This window comes from Dipteris shenzhenensis, chromosome 8, assembly GCF_047967505.1.
Source record: "Dipteris shenzhenensis isolate YYH24624 ecotype China chromosome 8, Dip_SZ_1.0, whole genome shotgun sequence".
NCBI lineage: Eukaryota > Viridiplantae > Streptophyta > Polypodiopsida > Gleicheniales > Dipteridaceae > Dipteris > Dipteris shenzhenensis.
Genome location: NC_141603.1, coordinates 27,697,663 through 27,717,734, shown reverse-complemented (window position 1 = coordinate 27,717,734; position 20,072 = coordinate 27,697,663). Strand labels below are relative to the sequence as shown.

General features: G+C 44.1%; 1 protein-coding gene across 1 annotated transcript; it reads right to left on the bottom strand.

Moving 5' to 3' along the window:
• Positions 1-906: 906 nt before the first annotated feature.
• LOC147899340 (protein TORNADO 1-like) lies at positions 907-5,965 on the bottom strand. Its single transcript, XM_087378576.1, has 3 exons — positions 4,440-5,965; positions 3,056-4,332; positions 907-2,720 (listed from the first exon to the last, which is right to left on the bottom strand). Exons 1-3 carry the CDS (start codon positions 5,614-5,616, stop codon positions 1,206-1,208), a joined length of 3,969 nt encoding a protein of 1,322 aa, XP_087234702.1. The 5' UTR covers positions 5,617-5,965; the 3' UTR covers positions 907-1,205.
• Between the last annotated feature and the right edge of the window lie 14,107 nt (positions 5,966-20,072).

The window sequence follows — 20,072 nt, the reverse complement described above, 5'->3', positions numbered from 1 at the left end:
GTTACTACTATTGCTTAAGTTGTTAAAGGGAAACCAAACACTTTTAAAAAATGGGTGATCATGCTCTAAACTTGGTTGAGACAAGTAGCCATAACTTCATGAATTTTTTATTTTGATGCAAGTAACTTTACTAAATGGTGCAAAAAACATAATATCTATCTAAACCATGTCTCATCATTTGACTTGATATGCTAGATGATCCCATTTGGATTTGTCAATCAAAAGATAAAGGTTATCACAATTTGGCTATTTTTGGTGATCAACGTAGATTTTTCACCAAAAAAAAGAAAGCCAATCATCGAAGATCAATATAGAGTTTTTTTTTTTTTTAAGAATGTCATGGACACCCAACTTTTCGTCCCAAACCTCCAAAATTTGCCTTTTAGAAAATGCTCTATGATTCTAGCACAAATGCAATGATTGTCAATGATCCTCTTCAAGCACATCACACAAATTTAAAAGTAAATTTCTATTGTTTATGCATACTTGCTGTGCACAAATTCGCATGGAGCTTCCATCTCAAAAGATTAACAAAGATCCCATCACCGTTCACGTCCATTCTTGGTTGACTCTCTCTAGTGAACCATCAACATCAGCAAAGTCTCCGCCAATTGAATGTGTTGAAGCTTTGAATTTGCAAGCATCCCAATGATAATTGATAATGCATCAAAATATCTATGCATCATTTTTTGATGTCATTTGGATCTGCTGCACAGATCACCCTCCCTAATGTATCCTCTAGATCCTCTAGGTTTAATTCTCATTTTTTGAGTCATCTCTAAAAGCAGGCATATGGTCCTCACAGAAGGAGGACAGATAGATCAAGCTACATGAGCCCCAGAACAGTAGCACAATAACAACAAAGCGCAGAGCATGAAAGGAAAAGACTTCAAGAAGTAAGCCTCCAATGGCATGGAGCATGCATGTACAACCGTTTGATGATAGGCGTCTAGAATCCACTTAAGAATGAATCAATTCTGGATTCAAGTTACATCTCAAATTGGATATGAGCACACATCTACTAGTTTGGACGTGAAACATGTTGTGAAGGCTAATTTTAGTTCTATTGCATTCACAGCTTGCATTGCTGTATTACTGTCTCTTCCCATCAAGGTGCTTTATTCCGAACCAAGGAACTAGTTTGGAATGCTAATTTTAATAGATACATACATACCTTAGGCTACATAGTTACATGCCTGCAGGAACTAAGCCGTCACACACGACCCTGATTTCAAGCCCTCGTCCACGTGCTTCTTACAAAGCCACGCTGTATCACCTCCTTTGTACTTCACCATCAACAGTCGCCACCTCTTCAAAATCTCCTCCTTATCCAAATAACCAGCTTTCCTCAACATCCCCTCCACCCATTCTCTAGCAAGCATTCTTGCAGCTGCAACGTCGGCATCAACCACCTTTTTTCTAGCGTTGGCAGCATCCATGGAAGAAGAAGCAGCAGCAGCAGCATCTCCAATGCCCTCAATACCAGTCCTAGTTTGGCCCTCCTCAAGCTGACCCGCAGCTGGAACAAGCCCAGGAGTATCAATTGCCAGGGCTCCACCCTGAATCAATAAACCCAGTACTTGGCTCACATCCGGAATCAAGCTTCCCACCCCTCCTAACACATGCGCTCCCACCTTCAGCCCTAAGGTGGCTATACAAAGCACATGCCTCAAGTAAGGATAGATCTTCTTGATCATACTCTCGTTCTCCAAGTAGCTCAATTCACAGCCTTCCTGGTTTTCAATCAGATGGATCTCTTCCCTGTGTTCACACATGAAGTGCACTCTCACTCGCTGCAACCCAGGAATTAGTTTGAGCAGCAATTTGGTGCTTCCACCCGTCATCTCCCCTGTAAGAAATAAGTGATTTGGCATTGCAGACATGTTACCCCCACTGCTCACATTTGCCCTCGAGTTCGACAACGAGTTCAGCGTCTCTTGGATCGCCGGTAGCACCATTCTTTCATACCCTCTTAGCTCTTCAATAGTTTTCCTTATATCTTCTGCAATAGACATCAACCTCTTTACGTTGCTGTTTACATCTTCCGAGTTCTCCAGCAACTTAAGCATCAGTGGATCGCGTCCTGTGAGATCAGATAGACCGCGCCGAAGCTTCACCTGTTTCTTGTTTTGGTACCAGTAATTATTGACAGTAGAGGATGGAGGAAGTGAAATTCCGAGTCCGCCCTCAGCTAGCTGTCGTAGTTGTGAATGGTGCGTGAGTAGAATTTCTCTGAAATCCTCCTCCCCGAGAAGCTCCTTGATTAAGACATGCTCCGTCGGAAGTTGCAACTGCTGGTGTGGAGGCCACGTGAACTCGCAATTCTCCATCTCTGCGGACGAGCGATTCAAAAGAATTTTCCTCAAATCATCCACTAGCACGCACTGGTCCTGTCTATCTTTCACTCGCGTGATAGCAAGGTCCTTGTCGCAGATGCAAGATGGTCGAATTATGCCTTCTACAAGAGACACTCCCTGCCAACGACCGGATGAAAGCTGGAGCTCCTCGATTTGATAAATCAATTTTTTCCTCACGAACTCGAGAGTCTGTTGGTGACTCTTGGAGGAGCGCACCAAGATATCGATGAAGTATCCAACTTCACCACTGAATTCCACCAGTATTTCCAGACCGTCTTCATTGATGAGAACCAAATCCTTCTCTAAATTAAACTGCACTGAGCCAGTCTTATTTGGTGGCTCGAAAACTTTCTGGAGACGAACCTGGGCACACAACATTGCACCAAACCCAGAATTTGAGAAATGCGGAATCCCCATATCAACAGAGACAATAATACATATGAAACATAGAAACTCCCTCCAAGTCTCCAACATTCAACATAACGACCGTGCAGAACGTATCGACATGGCAACGTGCAGCTTAAATGGGAAAAGCATTCTTGTTTTGGTTTTTCCTTTTTAGTTTGCGGGGGACTTTACTCGTCAAATTTTCTTCAAACACCTATCGGGAAATTTGTCGTGCCTTCTTTTAGGCGATGCGACTTGGATCAGGCAAGTTTTGCCAGATCGCTGAGATGAGAGTCTTAAAAGCTGCTTACCTGAACTTTTGGGAAGAATCCAAGAGTGAGAAAAGTATGTGTCTCGTCGTCACACTTGAGGCGGCGCCCAATATAGATGCATTCACCAGTATGCTTGGAGAGCCATTTTCGAACCCCAGTGCTAACATTGCGCGTGAGTGTAGCAGGAATGAAAAGAGGTGAACCTTCACCACCAGGTGGGACTTCATAGCAAAGCTCTAGCTCAACCATTATTTGAACCATGTCCTTGATGCTCAGAAATTTCAATTTTCTCATCCGGGAACCTTTGCCGTTGCTCAATGATATTTGAAGAATTCTTTCGATGTCCTCCTTTCTCCAAACACCTTGGCCAGGTCGGTCATGAAAACGCTCCAGTGATTTCAAGGATTCAGCTGTCGAACTGATGATCTTGCCCAAAAATCGCCTACAAAACCATACCGGACTTAAAATTATTACTTCCACATCCGGAAAGTAAAGCAGGTCTCCCGAGTCGTGTAGAGAAGCCAGAACCGCTTTCCTGAGTTTGTTGATCCCTTCTACTTGGTCGAGTTTGTTGATCCCTTCAACTTGGTCTGAAAGTGTCATTCTTAACGCGGGCAAGACCTGGCAAATGCCACAGAATGCTTCCCATTTAATCAGAGGTTTGTAAGGGTTTTTGACCATCCAATCTGCGAGTACTTGCCTGATTTGATCGCATATGCGATAGATTCGCGGAGCAGAGTCCAAAACGGACTGAATCGTCTCGTGGAGAGCCGGAATCATGCTTTGAACTTTATTTGGGTCGCAGGCGTCCACAAAAAAGGGGTTTTCCATCACTTGCACAAAACCTTCAAACTTGTCTCTTAGCTCGCGGATAAACTCTTTAGCCCATCCTTCAAAAATTCCTCTTTGAGAATTTGTAATTGTATCCATGTGAGTGAAAACTAGTAACACACGGGGAGTCCATCCTTCAGTCCTCCTAGTGCTGGATGATATATAACGGAGCCAGTATTCAGTCTCAGTTTTTACGTCCGCATACTTTTTTGTTTCACGAGGGGGCTCTCCGCGCATGGGATTGCAAACGATGATGAATAGGGACTGTCCTTGTTCAGTTGGGAACATCATGTCGTGGAACGCGTGGTATTCCAACTGCCCTGCAAGGTCCCAGAAAGAAATTCTCGTACCTTGACAATTCACAGAATGTACCTCTATTCCCGTGGTCCTGGACGGAGGTCTGATCATAGCCTTCTTTATGCTCCTCGGAAGATAGAATTTATTGTTTAGGATGCTCACAATAGAGCCACGAAGTGTTGTTTTTCCTGAAAACGAACGAAAAGAGACGGTAGTGGTGAATGTGTTAGCTTGAAAACTGAGTTAGCGAGTGCGATAACTCCATAGAGATGCAATTTCAAAACACTGAGCTCACCTGCGTAAGGATGTCCCAAGAAGAACACTCTTGCAACCGTAGAGCGCACTTTACTATTTCCCAAAGCTCTTCGTTCTTCCCGAATTCTAGTGTTCCTTTTCAAACACTGCTGAATTAAGTCACTGCGAGTAAAGGAGAGCCCATCAATGCCTAATTTGAGAAGCGTTGTGTTTGAGCGAAGAGCGGAGGCGAGGCTGGACGCCCCTGCAGAGTCAATGGAGTTCCATGAGAGGTCGAGATGGAGAAGCGTTGTGTTTGTGCCAAGAGCGGAGGCGAGGCTGGACGCCCCTGCAGAGTAGATGGAGTTCCGTGAGAGGCCGAGATGGAGAAGCGTTGTGTTTGTGCCAAGAGCGGAGGCGAGGTTGGTTGCCCCTGCAGAGTCGATGGAGTTCCGTGAGAGGTCGAGATGGAGAAGCGTTGTGTTTGTGCCAAGAGCGGAGGCGAGGCTGGTTGCCCCTGCAGAGTCGATGGAGTTCCATGAGAGGTCGAGATGGAGAAGCGTTGTGTTTGTGCCAAGAGCGGAGGCGAGGCTGGACGCCCCTGCAGAGTCGATGGAGTTCCATGAGAGGTCGAGATGGAGAAGCATTGTGTTTGAGCGAAGAGCGGAGGCGAGGCTGGACGCCCCTGCAGAGTCGATGGAGTTCCATGAGAGGTTGAGATGGAGAAGCGTTGTGTTTGTGCCAAGAGCGGAGGCGAGGCTGGACGCCCCTGCAGAGTCGATGGAGTTCCGTGAGAGGCCGAGATGGAGAAGCGTTGTGTTTGTGCCAAGAGCGGAGGCGAGGCTGGTTGCCCCTGCAAAGTCGATGGAGTTCCCAAAGAGGTCGAGATGGAGAAGCGTTGTGTTTGTGCCAAGAGCGGAGGCGAGGCTGGTTGCCCCTGCAGAGTCGATGGAGTTCCATGAGAGGTCGAGATGGAGAAGCGTTGTGTTTGTGCCAAGAGCGGAGGCGAGGCTGGACGCCCCTGCAGAGTCGATGGAGTTCCATGAGAGGTCGAGATGGAGAAGCATTGTGTTTGTGCCAAGAGCGGAGGCGAGGCTGGACGCCCCTGCAGAGTCGATGGAGTTCCGTGAGAGGTCGAGATGGAGAAGCGTTGGGTTTGTGTTTTGCAAAGCAGCGAGGGCGGATGGAAAGGCCATTTTGGAGTCCATGGTAACGAAGCTGCCTTGCCCTCCCGCCATAGCCACTCGTCACTGCGAGGAGAGGTCACCGCATCTAGGGAGAGGCGAGGAGGCGAGGTTCCCAGACACGCCCTGGAGGCAGCCGCAGAGGGGATTCACAAGCAGCGCCGGAAGCGGAGACGGGGGAAGCGATTGACCTGGGGGGGCGAAGCGAGAAGCAAGGGGCAGAAGCGAGAAGCAAGGGGCAGAAGCGATAAGCGAGGAGAACGAATGGAAATGGGACAGACGGGAGGTGGGGAGAGGAGCCAGAGGAGCTCAGATGGAGACGACGATGGGAGCTCCTCTGCTCAAACTCATGCACCCCTCTGGCGGCAGTCTTTCCCTCGACTGTTATTTCCTCAAGCGCTGGACTTTGTCGTAAATTCAACAGAGATTTGGGGCTAGGTTGCATTTTCGTGGGGATCACACATTTTCACTCGTGCCAAGATTGTTCACACACATAGCGAGATAACCCTATCTTTTTCTTCGTTTTCTTCATCGCACCGTCCTTGGAATTCTAGTCTTCTACCTTACGATGGGTTACAATAATTGTGGACAAGTCAAGCCAGAGAGGTCAATTCCCATCAATGCTACAGGCCAGAATTCACGGTGTGCTAGGTAGGTACTAGATAAAAACCTTATTCACAAACATCAGCTCTACTTCCGATTTTTTTCATGTTTCGATTCTGGAGTTAGTCAAGATGCTATTTGTATGGAAGTTGCAGCTTTTGCAGCTTTAACACGTCGCGTCTGCTCTCTAGTCTTGACCCCTTCTACGATTCTTCTCTGGCCTCTCAAAGCATAGTTTTTATAACTTCTGTAGCGTTAGCGGCTCAGCTTGCTGGCTATAAACTATTCTTCGTAATACGTATGGCTTTATTTTCCACCACGCTTTACGTAAAGCGAAAATGCACTTCGCCATGATAATGTATGCGCAGTGCGTAGGGGATTCGGAATCGCATGGTTGCATAGGAGATTCGGGCTTTCACATTGAAATTCGCAACTAGTTTTTGTGGAGTTGACGGGTTTGTCAAGCCCTTCAGTTTGTTTGCAATCCAACTCAACTGTCAGCAGAGAGCTGCTGGTGTTCGCAGCTCAACGATGCACCTATATATGCAACGGCAAGGTTTTTAGTGAGAAAATAGCCGATGGTTAAGTAAAGGAAACAATCTAAATGTCAAAACTGTAGGCAGGGTTTCACACTAGCCTAACGATTGGTTACTGAAACTCTGCTAACTTCCAAGTAAACATGTTTTGAAATGCCTAGAGATTCGTATCAGATTATTGAGTTCAATAGTGTAGAATTTAGATCTATTGGAGCTTGGAAGTTGTCGCTACTTGCTGGCAGAATTGCAAACCTTTTTTTTTTGGGGGGGAACAATGCCGGCTTTTATCACAAGGAAAAGAAAAACAGCCCGGGGGGTGGAGGAGGGGCGGGGAGGAACAAAAACTGGCCTCCTGAGGCCATTGAACCAGCCCAACCAGAGATCGGAGCCGTATGCATTGGATGGGGGCAGAACCCTAGGCCTACGCTCCATGAACAAAGATAAACCTCCACAAAGAAGTCTCTAGATCAGGCTCGTATTGCTGCACTGACCTCCGCTAAAGAGACTCACCGCACTGTCAACGCAGTAAGTAGAGTTAGAGAGATCGTTAAGGAACACCTTCACTGGAATCTCTTTAACCCAATTCACCCAAAACAATTTGGTTGCGAACTAACCAAATCGCATAGTATACTGCACCACGTAATTGTGGCCAAGCTGCAGCAACTGTGGACGAACACGCAACAGTACCCATTGAGTTTCCAATTCAACCCAAGGCAAAATCTGGACATAGCTCCCGAACCTCGAACTGCCTTCTCAATGCAGCACCAAACAAGTTTAGCCACAGGACATCTCCACATCAGATGTTATACAAACTCCAAAGAGCAGCCACATAACGGGCAGTCCGGATTGACGGAAAATCTTTTGCCAACTTAGCTCTCAGCAGAAGCCATTTTCCACAAAATGAAAGAGAATTTCCCAATTTGACAACCCTTCCATAACTTAGTCAGCTACTTATCCCACCAGATTCTCTCCCTCTTATGTGTCCTCCCTCGTGTACTTCCTTGTTTAAAGGGTTGCATTGGTGTTTTGTCTACTCGATTCCTCATTGCCTATGCTTGAAAATATGTCTTTGTGTACGGATATGATCCTCTTCCAGAACACAAGAGAACCCATTCGGCTCATAGTATTTCGGAGCCTTAAAGCCAAAAATTATAGTTCTTTGGACACATTGAGATATCTTCAATGATTGAGGCAACACCTTATCGATCTCAAATTAGCTTCTGATGTGGATTTGATGTGGATTTGTCAAAAAATGCAATTGCAAATCCTCTTTCTAGTCCCTCTAAGGATCACATCAAACAAAGTGACAACAATGACTTTCCCCAAAGCCCTACTTACAATCATCTTGCAAGATTCAAGGCCGTACAACCTCTATACCCAATGAATATGCGTTTGCCTTACTGTCTAATTTATGTCCTAGTTTTTAGCGTGCTAGATATAAACAAAGACTCTCACATGTATTACACTTAGACTCTTCTGTGTCCATGATTCCTTGGGTCATGTGCACATAAAATTTGTACTATTATTCCCGTCAAAGCTAAGATATGTATGACCAAGCCTATGACAAGACATTATCCAAGAGTTAAAGCTTATGATTATCCATAAGACCAACCAAATAGATTTAATGATAATTGAAATTTTTTTTAAAGGCGTACACAATAGCAGCTCTATCCTTTTTAGTTTTTGGATCGTGCTTTTTTTATTTTGTGGATTATTTCACATAAGGATCACCTCTTTACATCGGTTTGTTAATTTGCACAGCTTCAGCTAGCATTTTGCCTCAAAAACAGAAGCATGAAAAAGAGATTGCACTATCCACCTATAAAAGTTTGTCCCCATTCTACAACAAATAGGCATAGTATCACGCCAGTCAATACAATGCTAATACTCTTGTGTGAGGAGTAGAAGGTACTTGTACTCTACTACTTGCTTTTGGGTATCGCAATTTGTTTTCCTCTTTGTATACATAGGCTCATGTCCATCCAATACTTATAAACATTCCTTTATATAAGCAAAGGGAATCAAAGGCTAGTGTCTCAATAGTTTTTAGTCTCATAATGCCACATTTACAGCAGTCGTCGTAGATTTCAGCCATTGAAGGCCAATATAGTCCCCACAGAACCCATCTTTGACATCCACTTCGGAAAGCCAGTAGGGGCGTCAATACAAAAATAATGCTCTCAAAGCATAACACAATTCTTCTGCCCATTTACAGAAATGCACATTATACAGTGACGCTTGTCTAGCTCCTTAAGGGCACAGATAAAGCACACGTTATCTTGGATGAACGGATTTGAGGGGGGGGCATGCCTTATGGCTGAACTACTACTAGACAGCATAAGAAACTAGGTCTACAGGGATGCAGGACAAATGGATCTTTTATTCTTCTCTTCCACGCAGTACAAATGGATCTTTTATTCTTCTCTTCTACGCTTGCCAGGCTTAGAAGCGCTACTCGTTTCCTTAAGTGCAGGTTTCTTTTCTGTATTTGTCTGCCGAGGTTGCCTTCCTTCCTCTTTGCTTGCTGCCACCTGCAAGACCACATAAAAATGCAGACTGTCAGATATGATTTGACTAGTCCTCAATCAATTGACAGTATCCATTCTTGCAATCAACCGCTTGAAAAGCAATCCAGAAGACAGTAACAAGTTGGTTTCGCCATTGCTCCATGTCATAGGTTGATAGGGCCAAGACAAAATATGCAGAAACTGTATATTGTGAAATAATCAATGTTTGAAATGTATGACAACACCAAACTAATCTATAGTTTCATGTGATACTGTATTTTATCATGTCTGTACTGACTTTCCCGTAGTCATCATTCCACAAACTCTTGTGAACAACCAACCCAACCAAGGAGTAAAAGATTAAGACTGCAGGTGAGGATGTGCTAGCCAGAACATAAGTTAGATGGTTCCTTGATGTGAAGCCCTTGTTTGCAAGGCAATTATTGCTATGGCTGCTGAGAGCATTAAAACTAATGAGCAGAACGATTGATCAATCTTGTCATCCAAGAACGAAGTATATCAGGGGGCAAGCATGAACCTCAAAGATAGGAGCAAGATTCCTGTACCACATCCATAATCAATACTTGGAAGCTAAGATGCAGAAAACTCCTACCCAAGTCTGGAAACTCAAATCAGAAACTTGGAAAAACATAGGAGCCTGCCATTTTGTGTACTGACAGACAATTGTGACCATCATTACATTAGTGGCCATTTGTAGTCCTGCAATAGAACAGTATTTGGCACGATCTGTTTTATTCAATGTCGATAAAGATTCTATGTTGACAACCACGCATCCCAACTCCTATTAGACGACATGTTGTATATATATTTTAAATATTGCAATGAGAATTATGATCTGTTATGCATGAGATACGTTTTGAATGCAAAATTTTCGTCCTACAGTTACTCATCCCCATATGACTCTACAGGCAAAAGCTCAGGCACAGCACGCTTCCTTGGGGCCTTCTTTTGACCAGATGGACTAAACACAGGGAGCAGATCAGAAGATTTCACTCGTCGCTCATGTTCCCTTTGTTTGTATGCCTTGGTCAAAGCTGTTTAGTGGCAGGTTGAACGCCCTCCATCAAATCAAGTTGTCCCAGTGCATACGTGAAAGATAAGGACTTCATAAAGTCAGAACTACTTAAACCAAAATTGAAAATTTTATTTATTTGTTTTGTTTTAATAAACCTCCTGAAAGGCTTCCTAAATAGTTCAGGTCACCTGAAATTTTGAGAGATCAAGGATAGAGTCAAAATCTTCCTGTGTAAGAGAGTACTCTTCCATGAAGTTAATTACATTTTGCACAGCTTTCTCCTGCAAAACACAAAATGTTTGATTTTTAACGAGATACTTGCAGAAAGAAGAAAATGCAAGCTCATATGCAGAAAGAACAAAATGCAAGCAAGCTCATATGCAGAAAGAACAAAATGCAAGCTCATATGTATAAAACAAGGATTAAAGTACCAGTATCACAACCAAAAACATGTGTCAAATGCGCCAAAAACCAAATGATTAAGTGCCTTTCATAAATCTAAATGTTACAAACCTCTACTACCAGGACCATCTTGCAAGAATGGCTTGATGCTATTTCCTTACGATTTGAAAATCATAACAGCAAAACTGATGACAGAAAAACTCAAACAATGTGCCTGCTTTATCAAATACCATTGCCTTACCTCCTCACTTGTAACCGGCCTTCGGGATCCCCAAAGGGCGGTGAACAGTTAATATAACCAGCAAATACCATGATTTCAGCTGCTTAGAGAATTATTACAGCCAACAAATAAATAACAGAAACCAAAATTAGGAGCTAGATTGCCCCTATCTGCACCCGACACCAGATTCGGTATTTCTTTATATTTTATTCAAAAGGCTTGCAAATACAAGAATAGCACCGCAGTGCATCAGCCCACAAATAGCCAACTGAATAATCAGATCACAAGCACTTCCATCCTGCTATGCAATCACAAAAAAAGGCATCACACTCCAGTGCAACATTCCATGGCAGCCCTTCTTCCGAATCTGGCTGAGGGTTCTAACCTGGCAGCTCTGATACCCTCTAGGGGAGTCCTGGCAGGAGAGAAATCAGCGCAATCTGACTTGGTAGCTCTGAATACCCGTCAAGGGAGTCCTAGCAAGACAGAGGCCGGCAAAACAATTCAATCTATCTTGGTAGCTCTGAATACCCATCAAGGGAGTCCTAGCAAGACAGAGGCCAGCAAAACCACCCCACCTAGCTGCACCTAGCAAACGGAAAGGCAAGCTGCACAAAGCAAAAGGATCTGAAGGTTCTGAGGCAATAGGAAAACTCCCGGAAAGCAATCAACCGATCGGAAAGCTCAGGAAACCCTGGGAAAATCAGAAAGCATGGAAAAACGATATTCCCTGGCAAGATCTCTGGCATGCTAGCGGGTGAAAATCAATGAAAGCAACCCTGGAAAACCTGCTGGAAGAGAATCACCAAGTCTGGAAGCAAATCGAGTTGCTTGGAAGCTCCAAACTACCTCGAAAAAGTGCGATTTTCATAGGCACTTGGCTTGGAAAGCTCCTGGAAGAAGTTCAAATCAGATTTGGGCCTCTGGGAAGGCATGAACAGTAGGCATGCAGCAAAAACGAATTTCGTTTTTGAGCTTCTGGCAGCCCACCAACAGCCCATAGACTGCCCTGGTAGTCAAAAAGCAGCAAACCGATGTGATAGAATAGCCCTAGAGCACTTTCCCAGCCTGTTACTTGCCTCTCCCTGTTCTTCTGTGGTCCTGAAAACAGCCCTGAAAGCAAAATTCGACTTTTCTGCTTGCTTTCCAAGCCTTCTAGCCAAACATGGTTCCTGGAGCTATTTTTAGCGAAAGGGAATTTTACCCCTCTCTAACCTTCAGTCCCTTGCCTTGGCCCATGGAATTAATTGCACTAAAGTGTACACATCCGGATTCCGAAGTTTCTGTCAAGGATAGCCGGACGTGTCCTGTGAAGGGCATCTGTAGCATTCCTTTCATTATTTGCACCAAACTTTTTGTTTTGTTCCGTCAGAACCTGTAGCAAAAGTCTCAAAGCAAGTAGAAGCTCAAAGCCTCAATTAGTTCAAAAACACAACCACACATCCTTCCACAAATAGCAAACATACACACTCAGACAGACAAGATGCTTCGTATGGCCATCCCGTAGGACCCACATAAATGATTTATCCTCTCATGCACATCCCGTAGGACCCAAAGCATGAGGTACATCAAGAGCATACACAAACACTCAATGCATGCAGACATATAATCAATGTGTACCTTCATATGGCATCCCGCAGGACCAATACATGTTTCTCTCAATGTACTACCCACTTTCATATGGCCATCCCTCACGACCCACAACTAGTGGTACATCATGAGTACACACAAAAACACTTCATGCATGCAGACAAACATCCCATGCATACTTTTCACACATGTTCCTTTCAATTATTTACCCACACTGTCTTATGGCGGACTATCCAAATCTATCCTAAAAGAGTCCAGGCAAGAAAGAAGCCATCCATAATCCGTGGTATATCAGAAACATATCACACAAGTTCACAATCCAAACCACACATATTCACAAGAATATCATCAAAAGTGAACCAACTAGTTTGGCATCAAGTGCCATCAGAATTATGTGGCAGCGACCGTAGTTTACCACTTCCTGTTTTTGTTCTAGCAAGTAGGCCATCCTGCTTCTCGACAATAGCAGTATCCGCAATATGCTATATCCGTTCTCACGTTTAGGGATACTCCCTCCGATGACCTATCATGTAAGACTGGCATTTACTGCCATTACAAGAATGTGCCCCGTGCACGACAAGATTGGTGTTGCAGTTGTACATGATTTTCATAGCCATGGATAGCAAACCATATCCAACCACAAAACCATCTCAACAGATTTGACAGACTCTGTCATTTTCTTACATGTACCTCTATATTCAAGATACAAGATAAACATGCAATATATAATTTGATAGAGCTGCTGGTAACCAACTCATATACCATGTACGGATAGTCTGACAGTGACTAGTACACTGATCTAGAGGTCCCGCGGCAGATATGTCGTCAACAAGCGGTACCTCGAGTGAGACCGACAGTGTCACCAAGCAACCTCTAGATATCACGAGCAATCTGAACCAAGCGAGTGGAGGTGCTACCCCCCTCTTGAGCATCAGGCAATGCCCCAAACGCACGCTCTGCTGAGCTTGAATGAGCCCCAACTAAAGTTGGCTCAAACTAAAAAGTAGAGTTGCATCAACTGAGGTGAATCTCCCAGTTCACCCTCCTCCATTAACATCACATCTGCATAGCAACGAGGAAACTCTACCACTGTGTGCCAATAACTGTTCTTGAATCAAGATTTCGTCATGTTCCTCTGTCTCTGGCTGTTCCTCATGAGGCATATACTTTGGCACATCTTGTGCTTTCACTGCACATCTTGGCTGAATTTTATTGGCTGAATTCTCTTAGCAACCACATGCCTCTTGAGAGAGATGTGATATCCCTGATCCCAGCATCATCCAAAACAACCAAAGATCTCACTTCCTTGAGAAAGTTGGTGATATCCCTGATCCCAGATCATCCAAAACAACCACAGGTCTCACCCCCTTGAGAAAGTTGGTGATGTCCCGACAATGGAACCACTATAACCGGCCTTTGGGATCCCCAAAGGGCGGTGAGCAGTTAATATAACCAGCGAATACCATGATTTCAGCCGCTTAGAAGTTCAAACATTACCTTCTGGGCCACCCGTTCATTTTTTCATGTGATCACTCACCTACACACTAGATAGTGCACTACCAGCCGTAACTATTGGTTTCAATTTGGATCAATTGCTGATAAGTCTAGCTCAAGTTGTGGCCTTAGCAAGCCTAGGCTACAATTGAATATTCTAGACCTTAATTGTGCATTAATTATGTGCATGGGTAGATGTCATGGGACAAACATTTAAAGGAAGATTGAAAATCTATTTAATTAAACTACTAAAGCTATTTCCCAGTATTTAGGATAGGAATGAATATACAAGTATATTCATTTAACATGTAAGTCTAACTTCGTTCTTTAACTACTTTTTACAGCTTTTGATCAATTGTAGGATTAGAATCAGCCATATGAAGCGTCAGTTGCTTTTCATGCCTGATTCTCACAAGCTTGTTGTTGTGATCTTGGCCATTCCCTCGTTTTTGAAGCTGTTGTGTCCTAAAACAGCAAACTTGCTTTGAATTCTAGCCAGTTTCTTAGCTTGGACACCTCTACACAGAATTGCAATTGAAATTCACCACCACCTAGAAGCAAACCTACAAGACATTGCATGCAAGCTGAAATCCTACTCCAGTGCGAATTGTGATGTGATCTAGGAGCTTCTTTGCAGGTCTTGCAAATTCTACTCCTGCAATTCCTTATTCCAAACTTTGATGTTTTACACCATCTCGAATCAATTTCGTTTTTGTTTTTGACACCCAAGAAAGGAGAAGTGAGAATTCATCAAGTGGCCAAGCATCTAGCACTTCCTTTAGTAGGGAAATTCACAAAACTAGCACCTAGACAAATTGCGGCCAGTGGCCAAGCATCTAGCACTTCCTTTAGTAAGGAAATTCACAAAACTAGCACCTTGACAAATTGCGGCCAGCCCCAGATCAATTGCAATTTAGATCCAGGCTCCTATTTCTGTGTTCTTATCACTTCCAGGCACTGTCTGGTATTGCAATTTGGCAAGTTCTTCCGTCTGGTTAAGGTTTTTCGATTCAAAAGGACAGATTTCTATTCCTAAGTTTTATGTCAGAACACTTTCTGGACACTGTTAAATTAATGATCTTGGGATTTGACACCATTTGGCATCTTTTTGAGTGATGAATTCATTCCTTGTTATGGATTGAAGCACCTAAACAATTTCTAGGAAGATTTCTTAGTAAAACGGTCCCCTCTTCCACTCAATGTGAGGACTCTACTCGAGCCTTCGGGAAGTCAAACAAGAAGGGAAATTCAGGACAATTGGCCTGGAAACAAAAAGGTGCAGGAGAAGGAGAAGGCCAAGAGAAATCCCTCCAAAGAGAAAAGACAGCGCAGCTTGAAAGGTTTCACGAGAATTGAGCTTATGTTGCAAGAAGGGAGGGAAAATTATGATATGGATTCTGATGAAGATGAAGAGCACTTCAAGAGGAATGGGAAAAGAGAGGTCCCATTGTACCTAAGAAGCTAAAGTTTCATGGGAGGAACTATACATTGATCCCATCCAAGGGTTAGGATACTTCAAGGGAGCTTGATGATCAGCTTGTGTTCACAACACATGGACCGAATCAAATTGGAAGAGAAACATGTTCATATGACGAATTATAATGGGTATCATAAGCTAGGAACTCTACTTGGATGGTTACAGATCCTACACGTGCTTCGCACAAGAGGAGTCCTACGATATGGCGAGACTATATTTTGCCACTCTTACTTTTAGGTTCAGCAGCCTTATGGCATAAAGCACTTGCATCGCAAAGTATGGCTTCAAGAACTTGGGATAGATTTAAAATTCAGCTTAAAGAGCACTTCTTATCTTCCGATTTTGAAAGAGAGATGTTCATGAATTGGGATAATTTCAGACAAAGAATAGAAGAGTCGGTGAGACATTACACAAACAGGTTCAGGACCACTTTGCTCTAAGTGCAAACATTCCACTCTGTAACTCAGCAAGAACGGTTCCAAAAATATCAAAGTGGACTGTCAAGGATCGTACACCGGGAGATTGATGATATAAATTTGCAGAAAACAATTACTTTGGCAAATAGGAATCTCCGAGACGGGAGCTATGAAAAGAAAAAAATAGACCTCCATCTCAAAAGAAGAGGGACAGGTTTCGGTGAGACTGAGGGACAGGTTTCGGCCGAATAAACCGAGATTCTTTCCAGGTAGTAAACCAAGTCCCCAACTTCACAAGAGGCAAGAAAATAGAACAACAAAGTAATTCAGCCCCACCATACAAGTGGATTGATAGGGAGATGGTGCAAAAATATAGGAAAGAAGGTTTGTGCATCAGACTTGACGGGGCTCATAAATCTTTGAATTGTCCATTCCATAAAATTGAAGGAATATCCCAACAAAACAAGAGGCTGAAAAGGGAAGACACAGGTGAAGGAGATGCATGAGGGTGTGAAGGAGAATGATCCAGCCCACACTCTTCTAAAGCCTTGGGGGAGGTGTTGGTCACGAACCAGCCCTATTACCTGATAGGGATCTTGCAAGGAGTGCTACTACAGCTTTTAGATTATTCACTTGTTCTCACTGAGAGCAAGCTGAGAGTTCCTTTGCAGCGGTACTTGGATCATTTGGCTTTTTTAGTAGGTCCGTTGGCTGATGTGGATGTCATTTTGGGAGAATCGTGGCATTATCAGACTCAGCTAGCGTATGATTGTCAAGAGAAGACAGTGTCACTTTCAAAATCCGGGACGTGGCATCACTATTACAGCCAGAGTCACAAGGAGTCTTATTCCTATGGTGAGCCATGTCCACGTACTGAGAGTTTAAGAATGCTATTTATTCTTACTTGATTTATGAGATCGAATCAGATAAGGAAAGGAATGAGGATAGCTTGACTACAAAGAGGAGACAACATCTAGAGCACCATCATGATTGCTTTCCAAGGGATTTGCCTAACATTTTACCACCTAAGAGGTCCGAGGACTTATCCACATTTTAAGGGAAAAGCACAAGACAAGTAGCACCCCATTTAATGAAGGACCCACCTAGAGTTAGAAGCACTAAAGGTGCCTTCCGTCATGGAGAAAAGCACATAGAAAGCCCATGTTTTTGAAAAAGCCTAGCTTTCTAGGAGAAATCGCCTATTCTAGGAAAGAAAGCAGGCCCAGCTTTTAGAAAGCACATGCTTTCTAGCCGGCTTCTCTAGTCCATAAATAAAGGGCCTCTAGGCTCTTAGTAGTATTGAGAATTGTACCCTTGTACAAAGAGATTTCTATTGCAATAAAGACCTTTGAGGGGGGCCAGCCCTTATCTCTGGCCCCTAGCGTTGAGTTCCCCCTCACTCCCTCTCCCACTTTCTCCCTTTGATACAGCCTCATCATTGAGTTTCCTGCTTGCTGTTTGAAGTTTCTAGCCCCTTCTACAAGAGCAATTCTCCTTAGAGTGCTGCAAATTGGTTCCCCTTCTGCGTTTTGGTTTCCAGCCAGTTCCAGCCTTGTTTTCCAAGATGTGATTCAACCAGATGCTATGTTTTCTTGGTGGACGCTGTCTTAAGTTTGGTTTCAGGTCTAAGAGGTATCGGAGCAAAACTTGTCACTTTCCTTGGTGGCAACAATCCTTAGAGGAAGTCAAATTGAGGAGGGACACAAGAAATTTGGGAGAGCCAGAGGATTCTCAGCCCGAACAAGAGTTTCTTAACGCCAAGATCCAGACTAGAAGCTCCTACTTGATTGCGATTGAGCTCAGCCTGCTTCAGCCAGCCAGTTCGCCATCAAACTAGAGCCCAAAGCAATTTGTGATTTCAGCCCAGGCCATTCCAGGGTGATGGAATCAGCCTACAATGGTGAATTCTCAGCTCAAAACAGCCCCAAATCTTGACCAATTCGTTCACCCCTGTTTGCTGTCCCAAATCTGTCAACTTGATAGGGAATATGGCCCCTTCGCAAGATGAACAATGAAGGGATTCAAGAACAAGAGCCCAGTCAAGAAAAGAATAGTGAAAGAAGGCAGATTGGAGATGAAGAAATTTGTTAGCACCACTTACTGAAGCAAGAAAGGACCCTCCTTTTAGGCCGCTTGTGGAAGATATGGACAAGCATCCTTCTCCACCTTCACGCAAGAAGAGCAATTCGAAGAACGTCTCTCAAGCACATACCTCCAATTCATCCTCCTCCTTAAAGAGATCCTCTCGACCTCAATACAAAGGCCAGAACAAGAAGCGTAGAAGATCTCCCAGCTCTAGCTCATCATCTTCTTCATGTATCAAGAAGTTGGCATCAATTTGAGTGAGATATAATTAAGTTTCTCTTATGTGCTTAATTTTAATTTGGTCTTGGTAATTGCATGCATGGAAAGAGAAACAACATAATCAAACCACTCATTATGAAATACACAACATAATCAAATCGCTATGGAGGTAGTCCATGATGTGAGAACTTGAGGGTGAGAGAGAGCTTTACACCACCACATATATATTCTAGTGAGCGACCCTAACTAGAACGTATTCCCATGTGTTTGTGGTGAGCCAAATTCATATTCCAATGTCAATAACATCCTCTCCATAGATACAATGTCAATAACATCCTCTCCATGTATACAAACGATTGATATGTGAGGGTCAAAAATCTCCCCAAGACAGCTCTTCTTCCACAGCATCCAAAGAGCGATCTCCACATGGTCGAAAAAGAAGGAGATCCAATCTAGAAGGAGAGATTACAAAGAAGGTGGTAAGTCCATTTGTTCACCACTTTTGATGGAATGTATGGGGTGTTGGAAAGTAGAGGATAGAATCACTCACTCCTCAAACTCCCCATCGCAGCTCATACAACACTCAAAGAGAGATAGAGAGAGAGAGAGACAAAAACCCAGATATATTCTTCCACAATAGGGGGCTGACAAAAGCTCAGGAGGTGAGCAACAACCAGCAAAGACTTGCTGATACAAAAGCTGAGTCTACTCCTCTCCCTGCACGCTTGCCTAGGTTATGGCTGTCAATGCTGGTGATGAGGAGAAGTGTGGCAGGGAGGGGGTTTATATAGGTGGGCAGCAAGCCCCTTTAACTGGCCAACTTTCCAATCGCTTCCAGTCTGCTGCGCCGACTCCTAGAAGGGCCAAAATGGCCGACCTCTAGTCGATTTCTAGGCTAGCCCTTTGGCCTATATAAGGCCCCATATGTTGGGCCTTTTTGGCCACTGCTGGCTAGTACACATGTGCTGCAGATGCACCCGCATGGGCCCACACTATTCCATGCAGGGTGCTGCCCTCAAACAGCAAGCTACACTCAGCCCCCATCCCCTTATAGTCTCCTACCCCCTTGTCCCCTCAAATCAAGGGCTCACAGGTGGGGCAGTGACATTTCTAACACCCCCTCTCAATGACACAGCTGTGGGTCGATCCCCATGCGTCGAATAAGGTGTTCCATCTGCTTCCTAGAAAGGCCTTCGTGAAGACATCCGAGATGGTGTCATCGGTCGGGCAGTACATCAACTCTATGACACCTTCGTCGATGAGTTCCCGAACAAAGTAGTAGTGGACCTCGAGGTGCTTTGTCCCGTGAAACATGGGGGGGTTGGTGATTGCTATGCACCTCTCGCTGTCAGAGCAATCCAACTAAGAAGGAAATATCCGGTCTAGTATTGGTGAGGTAAAGCAAACTCCCCACCATGCGTCGATACAGTGATGAATCAACCGACTGAGATGGATCATGCACACTCAGCTTCAAACCAACTTCCATGGGAGTCACTGCTACTTTGCAATCTTCCATCTAAAAGCGTTTGAGTAGGTTTCTGCAATATTTTTCTTGTGAGATAAAGATACAGCTCTTTCCTTGCTTCACCTCAATCCCAAGAAAGTAATGAAGTATGCCTAAGTCCGTCATCTCGAACTCCTCCATGAGAAGTCCCTTGACCTGAGCAATCTTCTTCGTATGATCCCTTGTAATGATGAGGTCATCGACATATAGGATCAATACCAGCCGCAAATCCCCCTCTGTGTCGAGATAAAGATTTGCTTCTGATGGACTCCGCTGAAACCCGGTCTTCTGAAAGAAAACATCTATCTGTTGGTACCATGCTCTGGAGGCCTGCTTCAGCCCGTATAAGGCCTTCTTCAGTTTGCAAACTTTTGATGGGGATCCTGGAATCTGAAATCCTCGTGGTTGTGCGACATATACC

Coding starts and splice junctions, on each gene's coding strand:
- LOC147899340 (XM_087378576.1), bottom strand. CDS start 5,616: ATGGCGGGAGGGCAAGGCAGCTTCGTTACCATGGACTCCAAAATGGCC. Junction 4,333..4,439: donor CTTGGGACATCCTTACGCAG/GTGAGCTCAGTG, acceptor GTTCGTTTTCAG/GAAAAACAACACTTCGTGGC. Junction 2,721..3,055: donor GATTCTTCCCAAAAGTTCAG/GTAAGCAGCTTT, acceptor TTGTGTGCCCAG/GTTCGTCTCCAGAAAGTTTT.